The 26,458-nt window shown below is 40.5% G+C and overlaps 1 protein-coding gene across 1 annotated transcript in view; it reads right to left on the reverse strand.

Moving 5' to 3' along the window:
• Positions 1-15,327: 15,327 nt before the first annotated feature.
• Positions 15,328-26,458, reverse strand: part of STK31 (serine/threonine kinase 31) — a 94,990-nt gene continuing 83,859 nt past the window's right edge. The window contains exons 23-24 of the mRNA XM_073333714.1: positions 21,359-21,427; positions 15,328-17,050 (exon numbers count right to left, since the gene is read on the reverse strand). Of these exons, the coding sequence (XP_073189815.1) occupies positions 16,823-17,050; positions 21,359-21,427 (297 nt within the window). The 3' untranslated portion in view covers positions 15,328-16,822. The remainder of the gene's footprint in view (positions 17,051-21,358; positions 21,428-26,458) is intronic.

Consider the following 26,458-nt stretch of genomic DNA (forward strand, 5'->3'; position numbering starts at 1 on the left):
AGCTTGCCAGTGCCAATGTTCCCCAACAATACTAAAAACAAACAACCCTAAGTGTGAATAATTATCATAATTTGACATTCATCAACTAAGCTTCAGTCCTGGCCTCTGGATATCAGCTACAGGTGTCCAGTAAGGAGCAAAAGAAGTTAGACCTTCACAGCTTTTGTCTGACAGCTGGTATTAGACCATCAATGCTCAGGAATTTTGTGGCTAATTCACTTCAAATCTGGCAGAATTTTTTTTTTCTGCAAATCTACCTCAGCCACAGATGTAAGCTACCATCGTGAGGCTAAACTATTTTGTGAACTTTAAGGGGTGGAGCAAAAAATTGGGCTTCTAAATGGAAATTCATTGCAACTATAGCTATGGAGTGATTGCTATTGGTCCACAGTAAAAATCTCTTCCCGTGCCAACTGCTTCAAGTCAAAGGGCACATTAATGCAATCCTATTGTCAAATTGCTCCATTGAACTACGTTTCCATGAAGAGGAGTAAACTGTGGAAACCTGCCTGGAATAAAATGGCAACTTAACATTTCCAGTTTTCCTTTGATTCCTGATGCATTTCTGCAAGCTCCTAGGTTTGGTATAATTAAACCTATTCACACATTAAATGGGTTACTGCAGAAAAAATTAATCCAGATTCAATCTGTTTCACTTATTACTTTGTTGAAGCCATATCAAAGGGATTCATATACAGGTGATAGTTACAGTCTCCAAATCCTTGGAAACCACACAAATAGTATTTTGTTTAATTTGAGCAGAAATTTCATTACCAAGAAGCAGCAAACGCCTGTGGTTGTATGTAGATAAGATTATTACAAGTTCATTTGAGAAGTGCAGCAAAAATAACGTAATTTTAAAAGCTGGGTTTGTTACTTTCCATCTACATATTAAGTATGTTTCATTAGAATCCAGAATTTTTAAACCCGCTTCCCAAGCTTAGATGAAGTTAGAGCAATATCAGAACAGTTGTCCAAATACTGTAGGTGAGAGAAACCCCATACAATCAATTCAAATGACTAGTTTGGAACTGAATACTAACTGAAACGTCATTTTCAAAGATCTGTAAAGGAAGATGTGCAGCTACGGAATGTATCCTGCCCCTATAAATAATTCTAGTATCAATAAAATACTTGCATGTACCTAGGAACACAGACATTTATATCAACATAAAGAAAGATTTTACAGGTTAACAGTACTCTTGTATCACTACACCAGAACCTCCTGGCTGATAACATACAATACTCCCCCCAAAAAGGATTTTTAAAATGTATTTAGTTAGCACCCCAGATCTTTATCACCATGGCCCTCAGTTGGCTAAGGGGAATATACACAGTCCTCACTCCAACTCAAAGATCTTACTTTAGATTTCAAAAGCATTTTTCAGCATAATAATGTTCTCAAATAAGATCAAATGTACCTTTTCTGAATAATAATAATAATAAAGAATGACGCTGTATGAAGTGCCTTGCACAGAACACATCTTCCTTGTTATGATAGTCTGTTCTATGAAGAATGTTACAGAGAAAAGGATGTATTCACAAAAGAGACATCATATTGTATGAGCAGCTCACTGCACGAATGCAAAATTTCCTCTCTGTGCTTTCATCAAGATTATTCTATTTCAGTATGGTATTTTAACAGGCATTTATTGGTAGATCTGCTGTAACAAGTTTAAAGAAGGAGACTTTCCAGCCTTAAACCCCCTTTCCCTCCAAGCACACAAACTTATCCCATGCTGTTTTCTATTAACAGCATGTGAATTTTCCATCTCCTTTTCAATGCTTCGCTTAGTTACCAAGCTTTTTGCAAAGAAGGTAAGAAAAATTACAAGAATGCTGTCTCACTTTTAATCCACACCTAACACCACTAGATTAGCAGCAGAACGATACCAAATCCACAAGAGATGCTGTCCCAGGACTACATTTTTCCTATTTATTGGAGGTAGTGAATTTTAACCTTCTCCAACTCTCAGTTTGATGAGTTGTGATGACAACTCTCAGTTTATTCATTGCTTATATGTGATAGCAAAGTGTATAAAATTTGGAAGTGATCAAAAGAGCCATAGAAAGCACTAGGCTTGATGGGAAAGAGCACATGCTCTACCCATATTGCATTTCACTTTGGGTCAGCAATACAACATCCATGCTACACTCCAGTCCAAAATCCTCTTGAGCTGAAAATGCCCTCACAAACCAACCAGACATCCAAAAATACCTGCCCCCACACTATTAAAATGTAATTTGTAAGGGACTGCGGAAGACTTTGTTATGGCCTATCTAGGGAACTTCCGCTTTCTCGAGGACTGTAGGACATGGAGAACCAGCTATAACCGGCTTTAGGCCGGTTCTGTCTGCCCTGTATGGCCCTTTGCCAGTGTGCGGAAAGCCCCTGTTGGGAAGTACCTTATTATATATTCATGAGCTGCTTTTGTGTACTGCTTATTAGGGCTCGCTGTTTACCCCTTCATTGGACTCAGTCCCAGGCAAAGCTCCGGTGTGCTGGGTTCTCCGCCTCCGTGACAGCAACGCTTGGAGTCCCCGTTGCGGGCATGTCACTAACCTTCAATAAAGCCAATAACTCGCTGCTTAGCTGCGTGTGGGTCTCGTTTTTCAGAGTGCCTCTGCCGGCCTTCGGTGCTTTGAACACCTTGGCCCAGAACACCATTTTAGTTCAACATGTTTATGTACGAGGCAGAGGTACATGCTCCATGGAAGGCTACACACAGAGAACTTGGAAACTGATCTAGCATGGAATGAGTTCCCCACTTATTAACGACTGCATCACACAGAAAGCAAGTTACACTGGCACTCCACCATCTATCTGCCCTGGCTAACAATAGGAGCCCCAGGGCAAATCAAGGGACTCATTTTAACCTGCTAGTATAAAGCCTAAAGACCAGAAAAGCAGTCTCTCTACAAGTGTGATACAATCACAACTGCAACGCAGCTGGAGTGGCGACTACCGCAATGAGTTCTCCATGAAGGCCCCTTGATTTTGGGACTCCTTTTCCTACCTTGGTTCTCCAGAGCCAGAATGAGTTAGCCCTCCAGGTACACCACAAAACTGCCATTTTGTACTGAAAATTATTCCACTGTGTAAAGCACAAAAGTACAAGACTGGTGCTGAAAGTCTAAATAAAGAAATGGATGCAGTGTGTAGAGTTCCATACACATAAGATTCAGCATTTTGGGGGCAATTTACAGTAAATTTCGTGTAAAGAAAAAGGTAGGTGAAATGCATGGGAGAATGGGCTGAGTTCATAATACAGGAGACATTATTGGTCTCTGAAAAAATGTGAGTACTACCTAGCGTAGGGCTGGAGTTCAGATTAAAGGCTGTGTCAGATCTCCCAGTCACAGGGCTTGCGTTGCCCAGCTGTGAGCACATGGCATGGAAAAGTGCGGCATAGGCCCTGATTCAGCAAAACACCTAAACCACATGTTTACATCCATCTCTGTTCCACAAGGCTTTTATGTACATACTTGAGGGCTTTGCTGAATCAAGGCCTTAATGGGAAGGAGGAAGAACACTGCACATGCTGAAAGGACGTGGTATGTGGGAATTAGAGCATCCAAATGGTATTAACCTAAAATCTGAGTCACTAAAAGGCCCCATGGCATATGCCCTATTGAAACTCTGGAAAACTTCTACTCAAATCAGTGAACCGCAAAAATCACAGCAGCTATATTCTGCACAGACTAGGTAAAAGTAGTGTCTACAGCAGTGCTTAAGGTTCCCATTAACCCGTGTGTGTGAGAAGGAACCATTTTCAGTTACTATTCACAACACTAAGATACTTGAAAATGACTGAACAAACAGGGCCTTTCCTTCTATCTTTTCTTCGTCCAACAGTTCCCCACCCCTGCTCCTACCCTTGAGTCTTTCAAGCTTTGATTTTTAGACCTCCTGAAAATGAAAAACTAATAGCACTGAGTCAGGCCAGAGATAATAGTTCAAAATACGTTATAATTGACCTCCTCTGGAACTCTTAGCAAATCATTCCATTTAGAAATCATTCTGTTCCTAGATCACATTATGTTTGTGTTGTTTTTTATTTTTATGTGGCTACTGGGAACAGTTGAATGAAAAATAGGATGAAGGTTTCTCAGAAGTTCCTCTCCTGCTGTTCATTTCCCACCTGAAGTCAATTGTGACTAGAGCATCACAACCATCTGAGTTATGCTGTGCCAAACAAGCTAGTTATATCAAGATCGGGGGGGAAGGGGAGATCAACAGCAGAGGCTGATGACCTAAGGAAAAAAAGATCTTTCATATAAAATAGACTTTGTCGTAAAGAAAGGGAATAAAAACAGTCAATATTTTAACAGCTTCTCTCTTGGGACAGAGCTTAGTCTCTGCTTTGATGCCTCTTCACCATCTTTTTTGTTCTATGATCATATTGTTGGATGGTGCAATAGTGATTCAGGTGCACGCCCCCGCCCCAGTGACTAGTCATTGCAAAATGGTGGGATTTTTGACAATTCTCCCCCATGGGAGATTTGATATGCAGGCAGAATGGTCTATAAATAGAATGTTTCCCTAAAAGATTTCCATGAGGCAACATTGGGTGTTTTAGGCACTGCATCAAAACAGGGCACAATATATTACTAATCAAATATCCATAAAATTCTGGCCACAGAAGACAGTTATTACTTGTAGCCAGTCATTTGATAACTCAAGAAAACAGACCTCTGTAAAGTAAATTAAAATGCTGTACAACTGATTTACAAATACATCAATTGTTCAGTCTTATTCAGTGTCTTTACTAAAGTCATCCTGTCAGGCAGGATGTAACATTCAGAGAGATCAGATCTGGGGAAATGTCAGTCTGCCTTTGAGACAACACAAGTCAAACAAACATTCAGTTGCTAAGAAGAAGAGTAAGAAGCTAGACTTAGCTTAGGCTTTTCAGGGCTGTGACCATCTCTCCTGATGTGTTTGAAAAGCACCTAGAAAATTGTGGGTGAAATCCACATTCTAAAACAAACAAACAATTTTGGATTAAATTAAGGAACGATGGCCTACCTAGCTAAAAGGTTACTGGAGTAATTATTCAAATACATGGTTTTGCATACATCTCTGATATAGACAAAACTTGCACAAATGGCAACTTGCACAAATGAGAGTAAGCTGCTGTGCTAGGTTTTTATTTATTGAAATGAGTGAAAGGCAAAAAGATCTTGGTCAGAGTAGCTGGCATTTTGTGGACCATTTCACAGTTAAAACAGAAGTCATTCTGATTGCATAGTTCAATCACAAATTCATACAATATCGCTGGAATGGAGGAAAAAAGTTGTATGAAATTAAAATTATAAAAATAAATCCTATTAACAGAATTTGAATTCACAATGTACACGTATAAAGGGTACTGTCTGAGCTACACTAAATGTCACTAAACAGATGATAGGAGATGGTCCTGACTGTATTTTATAAAACTAGGTTGGTTTCAGTGTAAAGTTACTTTTTGCTGGCACTCTATGATTACATTGTTACTTCTGGCTATCAAGGTGTCTGCCAGTGCCTACAGCTAATCCTCCAAGGCATTAAGCTTATATAACAGATTTATATTAACATAAGCTTAGAAGCTTAACAGAAAGGAAATACAGTGACTTTATAAACCTGCCAGAAATATACACACACTATAGACTTACCATGTCTGCCTCCATAAAGTTTACCTTACTTCCCTCCTCACTCCATCCTGGGCTCCAGAAAAAAACAGGGTGCAGCCCATGGCAGATGCTTCTCCTGAATGTAGTTTTCACTTTTACAATTAAAAACAGAGGCCATAATTTTCCAAAGTGACAAGTGATTTTGGTTGGCTCCATTTTTGGGTGTCTAACTTCCTAATTTGAGACACCCTAATGGGAGCCTGATTGTCAGAGAACAGGTACTTGGCATCTTTAAGGCATCTCAAGTTGCCTGAAAAATCTAGTCGCTAGTCACTTTTGAAAATCTTAGGACAAGTGTGAACCAACAGAGAGAGACAGAATATGTTATTTACTTAAAATTTAAGATATTAGCAGCAGCTATTCAAGGGTCCATCTGAACTTTTTCCACAGTGCAGACTTAACATTAAAGCAAATGTGGGCTGCTCCAAGCTTAGATCTCCACTGACTTGTTTTACATGGTGCTGCCATGCTAATCACTAGTAATAACCCATTTGAGCAAGTGTAAAAACAAAAAGGTCTGAAAATTTTAACAAGACATTTTAAAATTGAATTAAGAAGATCAGTCACTTCGTGCTCTGGAAAGAAAGTTATTTTAAATGAAAATGCCTTGCTGTCCTTGGAAAATGCTATTTTCGAAGAGTTTACAGAGTGACTATATGAAAGCTGGTCAGATTTACTGAATACACAAAGGAGCAGGTGAGAACCAAATTCTCTCTTGCCAACAGAGCTGCACACAATACAGTTTTACCATTCTGTAGTTGAGCTATTTATCTGATGACACACCAAAAAAGAAATGAACAAACTTATGAATCATAAAATCATACTAACTGCCATGGATGATGCAATCCATGACTCACACTACTAAGATTACCATGTTCCAAATTACACTACTTGCATCTTTTATGCGTTCCTTTGCTGCTAGTATAATTTGTAGTTACCACCAATTAAATGACAGCCATAAATGGAACTCCTAAAAGATAAAAATGAATCGTGATGTTCAACAAAATAGCAAATAAAACTGTCAAAAGATTAACTTTGAACTGTACCTCAGAGCAGTTATAAAGACTTCAAGGTATTAACAGAACAGATAGGTCTGCTGATGCTTTTTGACTAGAAAATGTTTTACATTTCCAATAATTTGTTGAGTTCAGCAGTTTGGCTCTTCTGGCAGCAATAAAATGCAGATTCTCACCACAGAGTTCTTGTGAAGGGAAAAAGGATAACTCCTGGGAAATGAATGGCCATCGTAAGATAATCACACTTTCAGAGAGCAACATTTGGCTGCGCATTGAAAGTCTCTGTTACGAGTTGCTTAAAAATATGTTTCAGTGCATATTTCCCAATCTCACTATCAAAAGTGAACCTCCCTTTTTAGGGGAACTTTTATAAAAATGGCAATACTGTACTAGGAAGGTATGAAAGGTATTCTAAACCCAACTATTGTGTACAGGTATCCAGAGTCTCCTCTGGTGCAACACGGCATCGCTCTCCCAAGCACTGGGTAAGGAGGCTATAAACAAAGGAGGTTTGAACTTTACAACCCCAATTTTTATTTTAAGATTAGTGGCTTCTATACTATAAGGTGTGTCATAACAAGTGCATAGCACCACACACAGTGCATATCCATCCCATGCTGAAAGCCCGGCTCTCCTGAACTCAGTCTACTATTTACCAACTAGGCCAGACAGCCATCTAAACAATGAATCAGAAATCCACTGATCATTTGTACATTTAACTTCTTCACCACAGTATTCGGTAGCTGCATTCCTGAGATATGAGACAAGCTAAGCAAATAGGGGCAGCTCAAAGTGATGGATAGCACCACTCATTTTGGTCTACGAACAGGGACATCTGATAGGACAACGTATATAATGAAATACTGAAATATAATGTGGTGAAGGAAAGACCAGTGGTATCACAACTATTGCACCTAGGGCTGCATTAGCAACTTGCCAGGAGCCCAAGAGTTGCATCTAATTTCTATATTCTCACACACAAGTAATGCCCACCTTCCCATATTTTATTGGGATCCTAAGTGGAAAAAATAGATATTTCACTGAACATTTCAATGTGAGCAATGCCATGGTGGTTTGGTTAACAGAATTCTGTAAATACACAGTGCTTTAAAATGAGAGAGAGAAGTGGAGGTTACTTACTGTAACTGGAAGTTCTTTGAGATGTGTGGTCCCTATCTGTATTCCACACATGGGTAGGCAAGTTTGCCATGTGCCCACATCCAGAAGTTCTTCAAGCAGCGTCTTTGGCCTGCACATGTGCAGTGGCTCTCCACATGCTCTCAACTGAGGATATCAAAGGCAGCACAGGCTGACACCTCTCCAGTTTCTCTTCTTACCACAAATCCAACAGGATCCAAAGCAGAGGGGATGGAGGGTGGGTAGTGGAAGACAGAAATCACATATCTCAAAAAACCTCTAATTACAGTAAGTAACCTCCACTTCTTCAAGTGCTGGTTCCTATGTGTATTCCACATGTAGGTGACTGGCAAGCAGTGTTCAGACTAGAGACAGATGCAAGGAAGCTGGCAGCAAAGATGCTTGCTCTACTGCCAACCCCACCACTTTATCTGCAGCCATGGCATGAACAAGGGAATTGAACAGCATGAATGTGTGGATCGAACTCCAGAGGCTACTGTATAGATGTCCTGCAGTGGAAGGTCTGATAGGGATGCCATGGAGGCAGCTTGTACTTGCATGGAGCGAGATGTTACACTCCCAGAGAGAGGCATGTTTGCGACCTTGTAGCACTCTAATATGCATTCTGAAACCACTTAGAAATTCTCTGGGAGACTATGGCTTGCCCATGTGACCACTCTGTTATGGCAATAAAGAGTTTCTGTGATTTCCTAATAGGTTTGGTTCTTTGCAGGTAGAATGCCAGGGCATGCTGGATGTCCAGGAAGTCTCTTGTCTTCAGAAGAGGCGTGCGGTTTGGGGAAAAATACAGTTTGAAGTGTATCACTTGATTGATGTAGAACTCGGAAATAATCTTGGGGAGAAATCTGGAGAGTAGTCGAAGAGAAACCTTTTCTTTGTGAAACACTGTATAAGGAGGGTGATAGCTACTAACACCGCCACCTTCATGGCCAGATGGGCCATGGTACAAATTGCCATGGGTTCAAAAGGCAGACTAGTGAGCTTGGACAGGATAAGGTTAAGGTCCCATTAAGGGGTAGGTTTAAGCACTGGTGGGAAGGTCCCAATCAGGCCTTTCATGAATTGTACTGTGGCTGGGTGAGTAAAGACAGCTCCCTTTCACTGAAAGGAGGAAGTCACTAATTGCTGCTAAATGTTTGGCTGGATAGAAGGTTCTAGTAGTCTCTTTTTCTATTCTGGTTAAGGATTACCTGAACAGGGGCTGAACATGTTCTATTTCTGATGCTCAACCAAAAAACAGGCCATGACATGGTGTAAACCTGGATTGGGATGCTTGGTCCCCCCAGTCTTGGGCTAGGAGATCTGAGAACAGGCAGATCCTGATTGGTGGATGGGCAGATATTGCTAGAAATTGCTTGAACCAAAACTGGGCTGGGGGGAGCTAGGAGAATAGTGTTGACTGTCATGACATATCTTCCCTGCAACCTGTGGAAATAGGAATGGGAGGAAAGGCGTATCTTGGGCTGTTTGTCCAAGACATCAGTGGAGCATCATCTTTGGAGTCATAACCCATGGCTCCCCTGGAGCAAGACAGAGGAAGCTCTCTTTTCATTTGGGATGCAAAGAGATCCCATAGCAGAGTACCCCACTGTGTAAATATCTCGCTCACAAACATGTTGTGAATCTCCCACTTGTGGTCTATCAAGAAGCTTCTGCTTAACTCGTCTGCCAGGGAATTGTCCATACCGGGAAGATATCCGGCTTGTGCATCAATGTGGTTTCTGATGCACCAGTTCCAAAGTCTAACAGCTTCCTGGCAGAGAGGATGAGAGCTTGCTCCTCCCTGTATGCTTACATAGACCATTGTGGTCATATTGTCTGACATTATGTGAATATGGAACAAGCATATCAGACAAAGGAAGGCCTTGCACACAAGGTGGACCATCCTCAGTTCCAGTAAGTTTATATGTAGTCTGGCGTCTCGCGGGGGTCCAAGTATCCTGAGCAGTGTGATTGTCCAGGTGAGCATCCCACCCCAGAACGGAGGCACCTGTCACAATGATGGCCCTGAGGGTACAAGGGGCGAAGGGAACTCCTACTATGACCTTTCCTAGTTGAGCCACTAAGTTATAAGAGTGACAACTTTGATAGGAATGACCACCCTGGAGCTGATATGGTACTTGTTTGTTTGATAGGTCAAATGGAGCCAAGCCTGCAGGCACCATAAGTGGATTCTGGCAAAAAGAGTTATGCAGGTGCACATGGCCTAACAGTGAGAAGCACTTATGCACTGTGGTTCATGGTCTGCAAGTGATGTGTGACGTCAGGGTGCTCAGTGCATGAGGAGAAGATGCTCTCACAGAAGTCAAGTCCAACCTTCACCCTACTCAGTTTATTGCCTGTGTGGGTAACAAAATGGACTTTTCTTCATTTATGCAAATACCTAGTGCAGTTAAAAGTTGTATGAGAAACCTTGTTGCTGACCTGACCTCCTGACAAGATCAGCCTCCCAGGAGCCAATCATACAGGTATGGGAATACCATCTAGCCATAGTGTCTCATCTAAGCTGCTACCATGGAGAAAACCTTTGTAAATAGTCTGGGTGCTATAACTAGCCCAAAGGGAAGGACTTGAAACTGGAAGTGTTCCTGGCCTACCATAAAACACAGGAACTTCCTGTATGATGGGTGAATATTCACATGGAAATATGAGTCCTTTATAGCAAGAGCCATGAACTACATCCCTTCTTGAAGAGAGGGGATTACACATGCCAGCCTAATCATCTGGAAATTCAGTTTTCAATTAGAGATGTTGAGTTGCCAAAGGTCCAGGATAGGTCTCCACCTTCTGCTTTTTTGGGGAACTAGGAAATATGAGGAGTAGAATTCTCTCCCATGGTAATGAGGTGGGACACACTCTTGTAAGAAGGATTCTGCTTCCCTTTGAAGAATTACCTCATGAGAGTGGTCCCCAAAGGGGACCAGGAAGGGGGTTTGTGAGGTGGGAAGAGGAGAAACTCTGTGGAGTATCCTTGGTGGATTATCCACAGTGATCTTGTTCCAGCTGTAGCCAAAGAATGCAAGACTGCCCCCAAAGGTAAAAGGGGACGAGGTGGTTGGCATCAGTGGTGGTACATGGGTCTCCACCATGTCAAAAGTGGCTCTTGGCTAGTGGTTGTGTGAGAGTAGAGGCTTGAGAGTAAAGAGGACTCAGAAGCAAGGCTGAATCTTCTTACATTTGTGTGACGGCTCAGCTGTGCGCTGGTACTAAAGTGCATAAGAAGGGGATGGCCTTGGTTTATAGGGCTGCCTCTGGTGTTTTATCTTGAGGTCAGAGAAATCCCCAGGGAATGCAGAGTCAATCTTGAGCGTTTTAGTGAGTGCAGGGATTTGTCCATTTCCTCATTAAAGAGACTTGAATGACTATTGCAGCTAGGAGTCTCTTCTCATGACTAGACCAGTGGCCAAACTTCTGGAAGCCATGTCTACCACACATCCACTGCAGCCTAATAGGGCTACCTTTGCCACTAGTTTCTTCATATTAATCACTGAGAGGCCACATGCATTATGAAACACAGACTTGAGTCTCCTACAGAACTGTTGACTTTTAATTTGAAATAAGTTATAAAAGAAAAGATCTGTTTGCAAATATAAGCACTTTCAGAGAAGCTTGCTTAAATAGCCATCTCATGCAACTCTGGATATCTATAAATTGGCAGGCATGTATTTGGGGAAATTCATCATGTTTCCTTCATGACACTTGGATCAAAGCATTGTAGAGTAATCTGTTCTTGCAAAACAATCCCATAGTTTCTCCTCCTTTTCTACAAATTGGACGCAGCAATAACAGGTTTTAATTCTTCTCAGATGATACCGTTGTTTTAAGTATTTAACTACGAAGGAAAAATGGTTTAGCTACAGAATTTCTTTCAGTTTCCCCATTTCAGATATTTGATCATGAGCAAACCAAAGAGAACAGCTACAGAATCACTTTGATGTACTGAAGCATCCTGTATCATTGACATCACAAATGAATGCAACCAGAATTTACAAATATCTTGAACAAGGAGTCTTGGACAACTAGTGTGAAGTGAACATCAATTTGCCTCCAGAATTTGTCCCCAAGCATCAATTTGCCTCCAAACACAAGAACTGTTTCTAAACTCCTCCACATTATATTCCTCTGTCCACCTTCCCACAGACGAGTGCAAGACCCAGAAAAAGAGAGAAACTGGAGATATATATCTGGCTTACACTTCCTGACTGTGTGTGAGAGCCAATGTCATAGCTATAACTAGGGCCCTACCAAATTCACAATCCATTTTGGTCAATTTCAGAGTCATAGGATTTTAAATATAATACATTTCATGATTTCAGCTACTTAAATCTGAAGTTTCAGTGTTGTAATTGTAGGGGTCCTGACCCAAAAAGGAGTTGTGGGTGGTTGAAAGGTTATTGTAGGGGAAGTTGTGGTACTGCTACCATTACTTTTCTGCTGCTGCCGGCGGTGGCACTGCCTTTAGAGCTGGGCAGCTGGAGAGCAGCAGCTGCTAGCTGGGAGCCCAGCTCTGAAGGCAGAGCTGCCACCAGTAGCAGCGCAAAAGGAAGGATGACGTGGTCTGGTATTGCCACCCTTACTTCTGCACTGTTCCTGGCAGGGTGCTGCCTTCAGAGCTGGGTGCCCAGCCAACCGCCACCGCTCTTCAGCCGCCCAGCTCTGAAGGCAGCGCAGAAGGGTGGCAATACTGCAACACTCCTAAAATAACCTTGTTACCCCCGTGCAACTCCCTTTTGGGTCAGGCCCCCCAATTTGAGGAACACTGGTCTCCCCCATGAAATCTGTATAGTATGGGGTAAAAGCACACAAAAGAACAGATTTCACGAGGGGGAGACCAGACCTCATGATCCATGATGCGTTTTTCATGGCCACGAATTTGGTAGGGCCCTAACTATAAGTCAAGTAGTAATCCCCCAGAATTGTCCTGTACCCTTCTCCTGTCTCTAGCAATACATCAGTATCACTCTACAGGTATATACTCACCAAATAATTCATAGTGTCAGATATACCATGGCAAGATACTGTAAGAGAACCCATATTCTGTCTTCATCTGTTGGCGTGTCAGTTCTTGGACATAGCAAACACAAACATTTTGATTGTTTGAATTTAAATATTTTTAGGAGAAGAAAACCTCTTCAAATAGCTTTGACAATACTCAAATTCTTTAACTAAAGCTACACACACATTTATTACAAGAAAGAAAAAAATGGAAAAGACCTGAATCTCCAGCTCCCTAAGAAAACAGTAAAAATGAGTAAAACAAGATCTTGTGAAAGTAACTTTTTAATTCCGTATCAGTTAAACTGTATGGACTATGAAGACAAGATATGTAACAACAAACAATACCACCACCACTGTCTGGCTCTTATATAGCACTTTTTCTCCATAGATCTCAAAGCACTTTACAAGGCAAAGCAGTATCATTATCTCCATTTTACAGATGGGGAAACCAAAGGCACAAAGAGATGAAGTGATTTCCCAAAATCACCCAGCAGACCACAAGCTGAGCTGCGCATAGAAGCCATTCTCCTGTGTTCCAGTCCAGTGCTCTATACACTAGATGATACTGCACAAGTACCTACTTATGGGCTTCATTTTTTAAAACACATCTTACTCAGATTCTTACTATTTTAAATTATAGTGCGTTATACATAGTGTAGCAATTCAATTAGAAGTTGACTGTGCAACTCACTTGGAATAATTTTTTCCCCCATATATATTACATTTCTTTCCTTCATATAGTTAATGTCTATGTCCTTACTGGTGAATCTGGATGCCTGAATAATCATACTAAAAACCCAAAACATCACAGTAGCTGCATAATCAAACGACAGGTAGGAGAATACAATATTCCAGATATCTGAGACTGCATCTGAATTTCTTTTTTTAAATGAATTGCTAACAAGATTCTGTTCTGGTTCTATTTCAGATCTGATTCTATTGCTGAGTGGTCACTGGGGATTAGCAGACAGGTACTTTATTCTGAAGGTTGCTATCATGAGCTCCAGAATCTATGCTTTCACATAGAAAATAAAGTCAGGAATTAAACCAGCCCCCCCACACACACACACACAAAAAGAAGAAAACAAAAGGAGAAAACAAGAGCAATAATACTCTCCCACAAACCAAGTTCCACTTAGCCAAGATGGCACAAATGAGTTGCCACTCTCACTAGATTGTGTAAAAAGTTCTAATATGATTATGCACACTGGTGAGCTTATTAGGCATAGCCCTTTCTTGATCGGGTAAAAATGTTAAGGCAGGTGTCATCAGGTGCTGCTGTTACACAGTCTACCAAGTTCTTCTTAATGTGCAAGCAAATGTTCAGTCTTGGGAAGACATGCTATGTATTACTTTTGGTATGCAAGGTTCTCTGTAGAGGGAACTGAGCAAGCAGCAGAAGACTCTGCTCTCTGCCTAGGTCTCACGGAAGTCAATTGTTGAGGCAGAACTTTTCTGAGAACAGGCCATTGGTGACAGGATGAGATTTCTGAAAGAAAATATTACCAGCATGTTGTTTGTAGCTACCGCTGTTCCAGGATTGGTATATGTGTTTAAATAAAACAAGGCACATTTAGAATATACTCAGACTCCACATCATTGGCTTCTGCCTCACTGTGATGCAGACCCAACAACAGCTTCCACAATAAGTCGTGATATTCTTACAAGTACCACTCCTCATGGTGCCAGAATGAGATGTTATGCACAGTAGATAGAGAATACCATCCAGCCTCTACTCTCTTACATGCCTTGTTCATCAGTGAACTAGTTAATGACATTTAAATTATCATTAGGCATTGATGCTAACTTTCATTAAAACGAACAGGAACAGATTCCCTTTTTTCATACCTTTGTTTCAGGCTAGCTGCAAACTCCATCACCACTACATTGGTCACACTTGGTTCATATTTTGAAGGTTTTCTTCACAACCACAAGGCCTAACAAATTTTTTATTCAAGATGCAAGCTTTAGATTGTAAGTTCTTTGAGGCATAGACCATCTTTTGGTTCATGTTTGTACAGCACCTCACACAACGGGGTCCTTCTTCATGATTGGGGCTCCTAGGTGAACCATAGTGTAAGCAATAATAAGATTACAGTTTAGATTCTAGGGCACAAGAAAGCATGTTGGAGGGAGTTGTGTATATTATACCTCCCCAACCTGAACTCTAAACGCAGTATCTAAAGTAAAACCCAAATATTAGGTTAGCTCTCTAGATGATGCTTACTGCTGCATGTATTTAAAACATACCCCTGAATTAATAAATGCTTTATTCAACAATATGAAAGTTTTTAAAATGTTGTATATTTTGTTGTTTTACTCTAATGATAATACACATTTTAATATACTATGCATCTGTGACTTTTTTGTAATCAAAATTAATTTGTCAACCCTAAACAATTTTAAAACCAAAACCACTTTACAAAGATTTTTCTATCACTGATTTTTATTAGACAAATGTCTGAAAATCAGTGTCCTCTAATCAGAAAAATAAGACAACATTTTAATCAAATATTCTGTAACAAAACAAAGTCAAAGTCAAATATCAATTAAAGCTGAAATACCACCTCCAGCAAAACATTCTTTAACGTTACAGAAGCAATTCCAAGACTGCATCTTAAGTCTAGTATTGACTGTATCATTGTACCTGAAACTTCCTAGTCTTTCCCCAAAACAAAAACACAACACTGTACATTCTTCAAATGGTAATGGCCAATTCTGTTAAAAGTTCCCCTACACACACTAGTCTCTGGCTAAAACGCTGTCCAAGAGCAATATCACCAGTCAAGAGCAACACCCTGTGGCCAGATATATTCTTACAGGAATTATGTCTCTCGCCCTTCTTCTTTTCCATTGCTGCTCCCTCCTTCCCATTTCAGTCTCCAAATACGCCACTGAATGAAAGAGTGACTCAGCAGTGGCTTCAATAAACATGCAAGTCAGGAGTGACTTCTTGCACTCCAGTAATTATAAATAGACTTGTTCCAAATTTTGCATAAAATTGAGTTTTTATTCTTTTGTTCATTCAAACAACCCTCCCCTCCCACCATGGTAAGAATCTGCAGTCTTCAAAATATATTTAGACAAACATTCAGAAATCTTATTTATGTTTGTCATGCATCAAAACCTGAAAGATATTAAATGATTTCCTATAAAAAACACGCCCACGCTCCCCCTTCCCCCGCTTTTATAAACAAACAAGCAGAATACAAGGCATAGTATTTTATTTGGCCAGGCAGGTGGCATGGTGGCAGCACTGCAAAGATGAGACAGACACAATGTCCTCGGCCTTTTGCCAACTCAATCAGAGGAGCTCAAACATACCTTGCTTGGATTCTGGGGAGGGAAAATAGGTTTGATAGCTCTCTCCACTTAGTACATTCTGCTGACCAATTCTCAAGGCACCACAGGTGGTTTTTGTCTTGGAAGCAGCTGCTGTTGGAATATCTGCTTGGCTATCTGACAAAACACATCACTGGCCCCTCAGTAAGAGCAGCAGTCATCTATTTTATCAGGAACATCTTGGAAGGGAGCAGAGCAGAAGAAAGAGGGAGAGGACAGTGGCATGAAAAGGGGTCATGATTTCACACGTCTGATCTCCTGGTATCTGGCTAACAGCTCTACCACCAGTAGATAACATCCCCTCGAAAGGTCCTCAGAATGTCAAAGTGATAAAGCAAAGCGTTGCCAAACTTTAGAGCATTTCTCTTTGCTATTGCCTCAATTAGCATCATCATGCTCTTAACTTCAAACAGTTATTCAAAGAGTTATTCAGCAACATACTTTTTTAAAAGAAATCCCAACAAAGGGACCACACCTGTAATTACACAAAAATGGTTAGGCTTACCAAACCCTTTTATATTTTGAATATTTGAGTGTAGGACAACTACTTTCAGATCCCATGCAAGTTTTTATTTTTTTTTAGAACTCAAACAAAATAAAAATAACTGAAGCAAATGGCTGGCGAGTCCTCTGGCCTACTGAGAAGGGTCAATCTCCTCATTGTCATCTGTCTTGTTGTCAGAACTGATAATGTCCTCGCCTTTTTCCTCTGTCTTTTCACATTCAAGTTCTTCACCAGGTTCACTCTGCGGTGGAGCTGGGATCACATCCGGGAACAAGAAACACTCATCATTCAGCACCTGCTCAGCTGTCATTCTATTACTGCAGATCAGATTCAAGAGTAGAGATTTAACCTTATTATCCTAAGAGAAAATAAAAGGGAAGAGGGAGGGGAAAGCGAGTGAAAAGAGTTACTTAGCAGGAGAAACACGCAGGTCTCCAACTCCATAAATGTCCATTAACAAATCAAATATTTCCTCAATGCTTCTTCCAAGTACTTGGAGCCCAGAGATATTACACATGCAAAAAACAGTGCTAACCTAATATAATTCCAATACTGAACACATTAAACAGAGGTGGTACTTGTTAACAACTTGACAAAAACAAGCACCGTTAACCTTTTAACGCTTGTGAATCTCACACTCGGGCAATTTCTTCAGTAACATGTCATGGCCCACAGTGCCAGTTCCCACAGCCATTATAAATGGATGATTTCTACTGTTTTTATTTGCCATCATCGGGGAAATCCTGAACACCAGTAGGGCAATTAAAAGGTCAATTAAAACGGTCTTGTGTCCTCCACTACATTCATTTTAGTTACTGTAATTTTTGTCATGTTCAAGATTTACTTTTCCACTTGTTAGTCCCACCTCTGACAGATAAAGAAAAAATGGAAAGTAAACCAACAGTGGCTAAATTTATACTCAGCCCTGCATTTATACCTTAGACTATTTGGACTCTACAGTCCAAAGCTTAACACATTAAAAGTTGCTGAGGAATAGAACAGAGTCTTAGGTTTGAGGAAGTTATCGTCTCTGGCTTGCTGAGTGATGGCATAGTAAGTTGCAAAGGTACAGACTAAAGACCACATTGTTGCTCCACAGATATCTTGGATGGGAACCTGTGCCACAAATACACCTGAAGACGCTTGGGCCTTTGTGGAATGTGCCATCAGGATCAGAACAGGGACTTTCAGCAGATCGCAGCAGACGCAGATACAAGAAGCGATCCACAATGAAATTCTCTGGGTTGAGACTGGGAGGCCTTTCATCCTGTCTGCCACCGCCATGAAAAACTGAGTAGTTTCCTGAATGATTTAGTCCTTTCTATGTGAAAGGCAAGTGCCCACCTGACATCCAACGAATGGAGCCTTTCTGGCTGCGGCTTTGGGTAGAAGAACGGGAAAAAAATGTCCTGACTGTTGTGGAATTGCAACACCACCTTTGGGAGAAAGGCTAGGTGAGGGCGCATTTGGACCTTATCCTTGAAGAAGACCATGTATGGAGAATCTGACATAAGAGCCCTGATTTCCAAAACCCTTCTGGCATAGGTGATAGCCATCAGAGCACGTTGCCAAGGGCTCCAATGGGGGATCCTTGAGTCTTGACAGCATCAGGTTAAGGTTCCAGGGCAGGATCAGCTGTCACCTATCCAGCCCCTCGAGAAAGCAACTACCAGAGTGAGTATGCAAAGATGAACCTGCTCTCCCATGGGTGAAAAGCCGAGATTGCTTCTAAGTGGACTCTAATTGAAGACGTTGGTAGCCCTTGCTGCTTCAGGTATTCCAGCAAGTAGTCCAGAATACACAGTACTGATGATCACATGAGCGAGACCCCTTTCTGGCCGGATTGAGAACCTTTTCCACTTCGCCAGGTATGTGACCCAAAGGGATGGTTTTCCGCTCCCTAGAAAAACCTCTTGAACCGGTGCTGGTGAGGTCAAGCTGCACTACCTGTCTCTCAGAGAAGCCAGTGCACTTGTCACCAAAGTAGAGGTGCTCAGTGCCAAGATGGCTTGGCTCAGCTCTGAGGGGTGGAGAACTGCTTCCATAATGAGGATTTTAAATCTCTGGTCTTTGTCCTTGAAGATACAGTGTTTGAACAGTTTACAAATCCTACAGCAGTCCCGTAGGTGGGCCTCCCCCAAGCACTTAGGGCAGCTAGAAGGGGGATCAGTAATGGGCATGGGCTTATGGTAAAACACACATAGTTTAAACCCCAGGCACCGAGGCATGTCCCGGTACCGAGGTAACCACATTTACCGAGGTTCTAATCTAATAACTACTAAGTAACACAAAGTTGTAAATTCTAGTTACTATAACTAACTATATACAGGAAAAAAAGACAAAATCAACTGAGGAGAGTACTTGCGTGAATGCAAGGACGAGCAGAACTTCATCGGCGGTAAGAAAAAACTCAGGGGGCAGCAACTCGACAGGACACTATATACCAGCACTATGAGAGTGCAACTCCAGGGGGCAGCAGAGCCGACCCATTGGATACCACAGGGGAAAACTTCCCAGCAGTGGTGCACACACCTTCATTAGAATAGACATGAGCAAGCACTCGAAGTTTTCTTACTGAAATTCTTGTAATCCAAGAGCAGCATGGATGACTTTCCCTCTGGACTCAGATGCCTCATGTACAAAACACGGAAGGGATGAATCTCAAACTGCCCATGATAATATACCGATTGGAACCATATTGCCTGGTGCATTCTAATTTATTCACTGATGAAAGGAAATCTTGCTCTCTAATAGCTAAAAACTATAAAAGGAAATTATACATTACTATTCTCAAGGATTCTTAATTCGTTTTGGGTAGAAAAAGCATTTCTTCACATCTCCAAATGTATTTAAACTATTGGATCAGAGGAAAGCAAACAAAGTTTGGCAAGCTGGAATCACCCATTTGAGTCTGGATGCACGTAATTCAGAGTACATTTGATAAAATTAGTATTTTATTACAGCAGATATCATATGACAGCTACTGTTGACCCAGATGATGATACTGTTGATCTCTTGAGGATTTTGTTATTTCTGTTTTCCTGAAAAATTAAGGTTTTTCTGTACGCCTTAAGTAGCAAGAGAGAAGTTAATTTTTTTCAGTATTTAAGGATTAAACAATGTTACAGGTTTTAGAGAGGCTGGGATGATTCTCCACTGCCTTGCACTCTGGATAATCATGTATTTCTGTGCAAAGTGAGTGCAATCTGATACAGAATCAGAATTCTCCACTCATATCTGTGGTAGCGTTTTTCCACAGATGCAAGTGATTATGCAAGGTGCATGATAGTGGATAATCATGCCTGCTATGTGTTGAACTGCAGACAGATTTCTTTATCCTGCTATGTTAGCCTTCCTGACATTGGGTGTGAGGTGTTTCAGCAAACTCCCATCTCAAAGAGACTGTCTCCTCTAGCATAACAATGTGCTGAAATATACACTGGGCAAATGGTTCTGGGTAAACTCTGGGTTTTGTTTTGCTTTTTAAATCCTTGGGCAGTCAGAACTGATATTTCCATGTGAAGTAATCAGTTTTGTTTTTGTCTTACAATATTGTTTTCACAACAGCCTAATCGCTTTAACTGTAATAAATCTGCACAGCTTTCACACATGATATGCTAAACTTGTTAGTTTAAAGAATGCCTTCTCAGCCAAAGTGAAGTTTTTATTATTATTCCCCAGTTAATGTTTCACATCTGTAATAAACACTGTATTGCTAGATGACAGTCACTTTTGTACGCATAATCATTACATAAATACAGCGTGAAACTTTTTTTTTTTTTTACTTTTACTAAAGCTGTGACAACAGCAAACAGGCTATTGTGAATCAGGCACAGTACTTTGCTGGGAGGATGTTGAAAACTTAGGTAAAAACAAGTATATGGGGAAACAAATGCATAGGAAAGAGCGGAAACAGAGGGACAGAAGGAAGGAGATCAATGAAGTCTTAAATTGAATAGGGCCAGGCTATTTCATAGACCACCTCTTCAATTCTGGTTTGCAGTTTTTCAAATAGATAGTAACGGTTTGTTAAAATTGACATTACCAATAAAATAGTTGAATTCCTGTTTATGGCTAATATTAATAAAATATTAATTTAATATTCATTTAAATTAGTGTGTGTTTGATAGTGACAGCTAAATTACATGGTGAAGGGCACAGAATAAATTTTTGTAACAGCAATAAACATTTTTAAAAGATTAGGCAATGTCCATTAGAAGTATGGGGTAATCCTTCAGCATTAACATGAGAACATACTTCTTAGAGCTGTCAGGAAGCACTAAAGCCAACATTTTCAAATGTAGGTGTTCAGCACCTCTGAAAAAATCAGATCCTTATTTAGGTGCATAATTTAAGGCATCCACATTTGAAAATTTTGCCCTAAACCTGTATGTATGTAAACTAGCTTTATTAGATTAACACATTTGAGGCAAGTGTTTTACTTCTCGTGGAGAACAGGGTCAAATATGAAGAGAACTTCAGCCTCTTCCACCTTTTCAATAATGATTCCATTTGTGTATGCTATTGAGAATTCTTACAGCCAAACTGTCAATTAAACATTTTATAAACATGGCATTTTAATCAAACATTTAATAAAACCAGCTAAACAGCACTGGCCTATATTCTGTATGTCTCACTCAGCTGCCAAATAAGGAAGTTCACATACCATATTAAGTCCATCCACTTCAGGGGTTCCATTTTCCTTAATTTTAAATTCTTGGTCTCCAACAAACAGCTGCAAGTTAAAAATACAATCCCTGCATATATTCAAATGTGACTGTGTATTGTTCAGAGAAAAAAATTTAGAGTTCCATCTCTAAAACATGCTATGCTAATATCTCACCTCTAGTTTTACAGAGGGGTAAACACTGGTCAAGGAGATCTTTTTTTCCAAATGAAGTGGGAATACTAGCTTTGGAATTAAGAGTCTCCAAAAATCTTAAGTACAGATTCATAGTACTGGAAAACCCACACAGGGGCTTCCAAGCCACCTACATTATCTGTAAAGATATAACAACCACTAGAAATTTTACTTTTAGTATCAAAAGTACATAAAGTCATCAGAGGCTCCAAGGAAAGCTGAGCAGAGCCTTTTAAAAATGAGATTCAAACTCCAGAGTCCTGGATCTGGTTGTATATGTACTACTAGAAGAAGCCTTACTAGTATATTGTAAGATGATTAGCCCTGTCTGCCACCCCTCAGTCACACATATATCCTACCCATAAGAGCAATAAGATTCTTGTCATGACTGCCTTGTAAAGACCCCTGAAAGATTTTCATTTCGTCTTCATTTCCTGCTTCATTTCTCTGGACTGGATTTCTAACAAGGAAGCTTTAAACAAGGACTGGTGATGCCCAATCTGATTAGAGAGTGACTTCTGCAAGCCAGTAGTTTATTCCATTACTGCTGTGATCCTGATCTATGAACACTGAAAATCACTTGTATGTCTATGATCCTTTAACTATTCAATAACTCTCTTCTTTTCCCTCTTTTTTATATTATCAAACCTTTAGTTTTTAGCTACTAAAGATTGGTATCAGCGTAACTGAGTAAGATCTGAGTTATATATTGACTTGGCTATGTGGCTGATACCTTGGACTTGGAAAGGCCCTATATCTGATAAAACTGGTTTTCAATAACCACTCATCATGAATTCCAGCATCTGGGTGGTGAGCCAAGGGTTGGAATGCCCAGGGCTGGAATGCCCATGGAGTCTGCATTTTTAACCTCTTGTTAACCAGTCTGGTGATACAGAAGTTCACTTTTGTTATTGGCTTGTGTCACGGCTGATTGCCCTCTCTGGCACTTCGAGTGCAGAAGGTGGGGGCCCACAAGGATTTTTAAAAATTAATACTGGCCACTCCAGGCTTGTATTAAACTCCCAAGGTTACAGCTTTTTTCTGACCTTGGCTTGGTAAACACTGCCACCACCCAAATGCAAAACCCATTTTTTTGGAACCCAGGAAGGCACACTTCGGAATTCCTTCCTGTGGGGTACCCTCAAGCCCTTTCACACACACCCCTCTGGGAAAGAGCTGAGAAAGAAAACAAAGGAAATTAGCTGTTGCCACCAACTAATTAAACAACATATGCAGAAACCTCTTAGGACACCAAATATCCAATTCTGTTCTTAAAAAATGTAAATTTTATTAAAAACAAAAAGAAAGAAAATACATTTGGAACTCAGGCTTTTGATAGATTTTAAAAGAGCAATTCCAAAAATTAAGTACCCAAAATAGGTTCAGCTTAAAGGTTACAAGCAAACAAAAGCATCTGGGGTTAGCACAGAGGAGTCCACTAGCCATAAGAAACAAACAGAAATAAACCTAATCGCGTCTTTCTAAACATTCCTGATCTACTTACACATTTGGGGGTTCCAGATAAGTAGTTCTAGGTATGATCTGATGATCTGCGATCATACCTGGCTTCAAGCTTCTCATAGTATAACTGCTCCTTGTTCCCCTCTTTCCAGGAGAACCACAACAGAGACAAGGGGGAAGGTTTTCCCTCCCCCACCCCATTTTAAAAAGTTCTAGCCTTCCCATTGGCTCTTTTGGTCAAGTGTCCACTCTCTTTCCTTTGCCTGGGGGACTTTATTAACCCTTTACAGGTAAAGCAAGCAGAGAACAGCCACCAAGAGGGACTTTATAGCTAACTGGCTGGCTGGGTGTCCATAAAAGGGAGCTAACCCCCCGACCCCTTCATTTATCACACCTTGGTATAATCTAATGATAGAATAACCATCAGTTAGGGATGAGTCTGCCCTATTTCTCAGAAGTCTGTCCTGAATGTGGTATTCTCAGCTGTGATCCAGTGAGTTATAGTGATACTACCATACCAATTTGAATTACAAGGGGGCAATGGTATGATTAGATGTGTATTAACCAACCTGGAATTTGGGCAGGAAACAGATAGCTGTACCTATGGAACTGATGAGATTTCAGAGGGCTGCTATTGTCACATCATATTACAAACCTTTCTTTATGTAGAGCCAGCCTTCACCAGCCAATTCTGCACCTCTTTATTCACCTTTCCTTCTCCTCCCATATTGGTCACTTTTTCCTGCCTCTTTCCAGGGTCACTGGTACAGCTGCAACTGTTAACCATGTTACAATCTGTCTGCCACTCCTCAGCACACACACACACACACCTTTTTGCTTCACCCTGCCAGCCACCACTAACTCCTGCACCCACTAGGAACACCCTAGCTGATTTTTCCTACAGCTATGAACAACATATTTAAGTGATTAGGGAGTAGAAGGGTTTCTTTTCTTGTGAAAAGTACCAGGCGATTTCCCTCCCCTATATACACTCCCAGTAGTTATGCAGGCCAAGGACACAGAATTTACAATTCACCAGGAAGAAACATCGCCGGTACCAAAATTGTTCTTTAACAACATTCCAGTGGCCACTGGCACTGCTTAGCAGTCAGTGCTGGATAAAGGCACAGTAGATGTTACCCCTCCATGCTTAACTCCATCAATGACCCTCTTTCCACAATACTGAGAAATAGGGGCAACACCTGCTTACGTCAATGATGAATTTAGGATTGAACTTGTTTTGGCCTAAAGCTTGTGTTGCATTCTTTTCATTTCTTCTAAGAATGGTGTGTTTTGTATACAAAATTCACATTACCCCCTACATGCAGGAATACATGTATTTAACCTATTTATTATGCCAAGCGCCCCCAGCCCTCCTATACAATGAAAACTATTTTTTCAACCACCTTTAATGTGACTTTAAACTCCTGAAAACATACATAAGCCCTATCGCATTAATACATTACAACTAGCTGCTGTCATGGTGATTAAACATTTGTTAGTTTTGGATTTAAGAATTTCTTATTTTACTAGAAATAATCCCATTTACAAACATGGAGACTGCTTCATTTTTACCTATCATTTCCTAAATAAAATCAAGAAGAAAACATATTGAAAAGTGACATTAACTAACCAGTCTAACCACTAACAGCTTTGTATTAATCTTTTACCTGCTCAGCACAGGGAATTAAGATCTCCTCATTGCAAGCATCCATGCAACAGGTCCAGGGTCAGTTACCAAAGTGAAGTCTATAATTAAGTCCTCTATGATGCTCTGGCATAGAAGCTATTATCAAACCTATCACACTGCAACTGATGGAGTGGGACCTCTTTAACCTGCTGAGAGTTGTCAGGAATGCCCAGTTATTTACCGCCAGTTGTAACTGGCTCCTGGTGAGGCAGTTATGAGATGTCAGGAACGTTCCTACTAAAATCACAGCTTGGGAACGTGGATGCTTGAAATTAACCCACAGCTGTTTAATGTCATTTTTCATATTAAATACCTGACCATTGCTGCAATAATCTTGGGGTTCATTAAACAACAAACCAGTGAATGAGACAGAAAAAATAAAGGTTTCATTAAAGACAAAGTAGAGAGCTTCTGTGGTGGACTGCTGAGCAGAGCTACACTGTGTTCTTCATGCTGCTTCCAGGGCATGCCTCCAAATTCCTATATTCATAAAACTGACCCTTATGAGGGAGCCTTGCACAAACATATCTCTACATCTTCCCCCTTTAAAAAATTAGCTTTATATATGTGTATATATATGTATATGGCTTTATGTATATTATATATAAACACACACACACACCCCAACTATCTAACAACACATACATTAAATAAGCCATCTAGTACATTTCCATAAACCCAACAACCCAGGGGACATTATCAGCACATCACTCTAGAGTGAGTCTTTACCACTCACTTTCCTCAAATACTCCTTTTTTGCAGGTTATCAAGTCTCCATAAGTCTTTTAGGACTTTAAAATCTGCCTCTCTGATCTTCTCTGTATCAGCCTTTCATTAGAGTCTGAGTTGTTCTCTTGCTGATTGTTTATCATCAACAGATAAAGGAGAAATTGGCAAAAGTAGGTTTGGGAAATGCCAGAGTCCACATCTACTGTCGATGTTTTGTAACTTTCTGGGATTACTTTTAGCTTCCTTTAATTATGCTGAAATGTGTCCCCTTGGTCTTTCTGGACTATGTAAGGCCTTGGATGCAGATGCTATTTAATGGTACCCCTTTGGCCCCAGTATTGTAAGTGTGATTCCTCAGGCACACTATCACTTAGGTTAAGAGATAGGACATCATGGGTCCTTTTGTCAAAATAACATTTCTGCTTCCTCTTCTGATTTAATCTTCCATGTGATTTCACTGTTATGAGATTTCAGCAAGATATCAGTACTTGTTAAATTAGATCTGATCATTCTTCCCAACAACAGCTGAGCTGGAAAAGAGGCATTCTTCAGAGGTGTACTTTGGTAAACCAACAAAGCTTTATACAAATCACCCCCATTGTTAAAAGTCTTTCTTTTAAAGTTCTTTACCATCCATACCGACCTTTCCACAAGTCCATTCGACTGGAGGTAATTTGGACATGATGTTTTATGATGAAAATCCCAATCCATGGCAAATTGCCTAAAATCTGCACTGGAAAACTGCATTCCATTATAGCTAAAGACTTCATTTGAAATTCCATGTCTGGAGAAGAGTCCCTTCATGGCAGCTATCACTGACTTAATATTAGTACTATGCAGTGTGCAAAATAATCTGTGACTATTAAATAATCCTTTGATTGCCCGCTAAATAAATCAAGGCCTACCTTCTCATAAGCTCTTTGTGAAACTGGTTGAGGTCTTAGTGGCTCTGCCTGTTGGCATGACTTATATTTTAAGCATGAAAAGCTGTTTCCTACCACATTAGTAATGTTGTGATTGATCCA

Source organism: Lepidochelys kempii, chromosome 2 (genome assembly GCF_965140265.1).
Source record: "Lepidochelys kempii isolate rLepKem1 chromosome 2, rLepKem1.hap2, whole genome shotgun sequence".
Taxonomy (NCBI): domain Eukaryota; kingdom Metazoa; phylum Chordata; order Testudines; family Cheloniidae; genus Lepidochelys; species Lepidochelys kempii.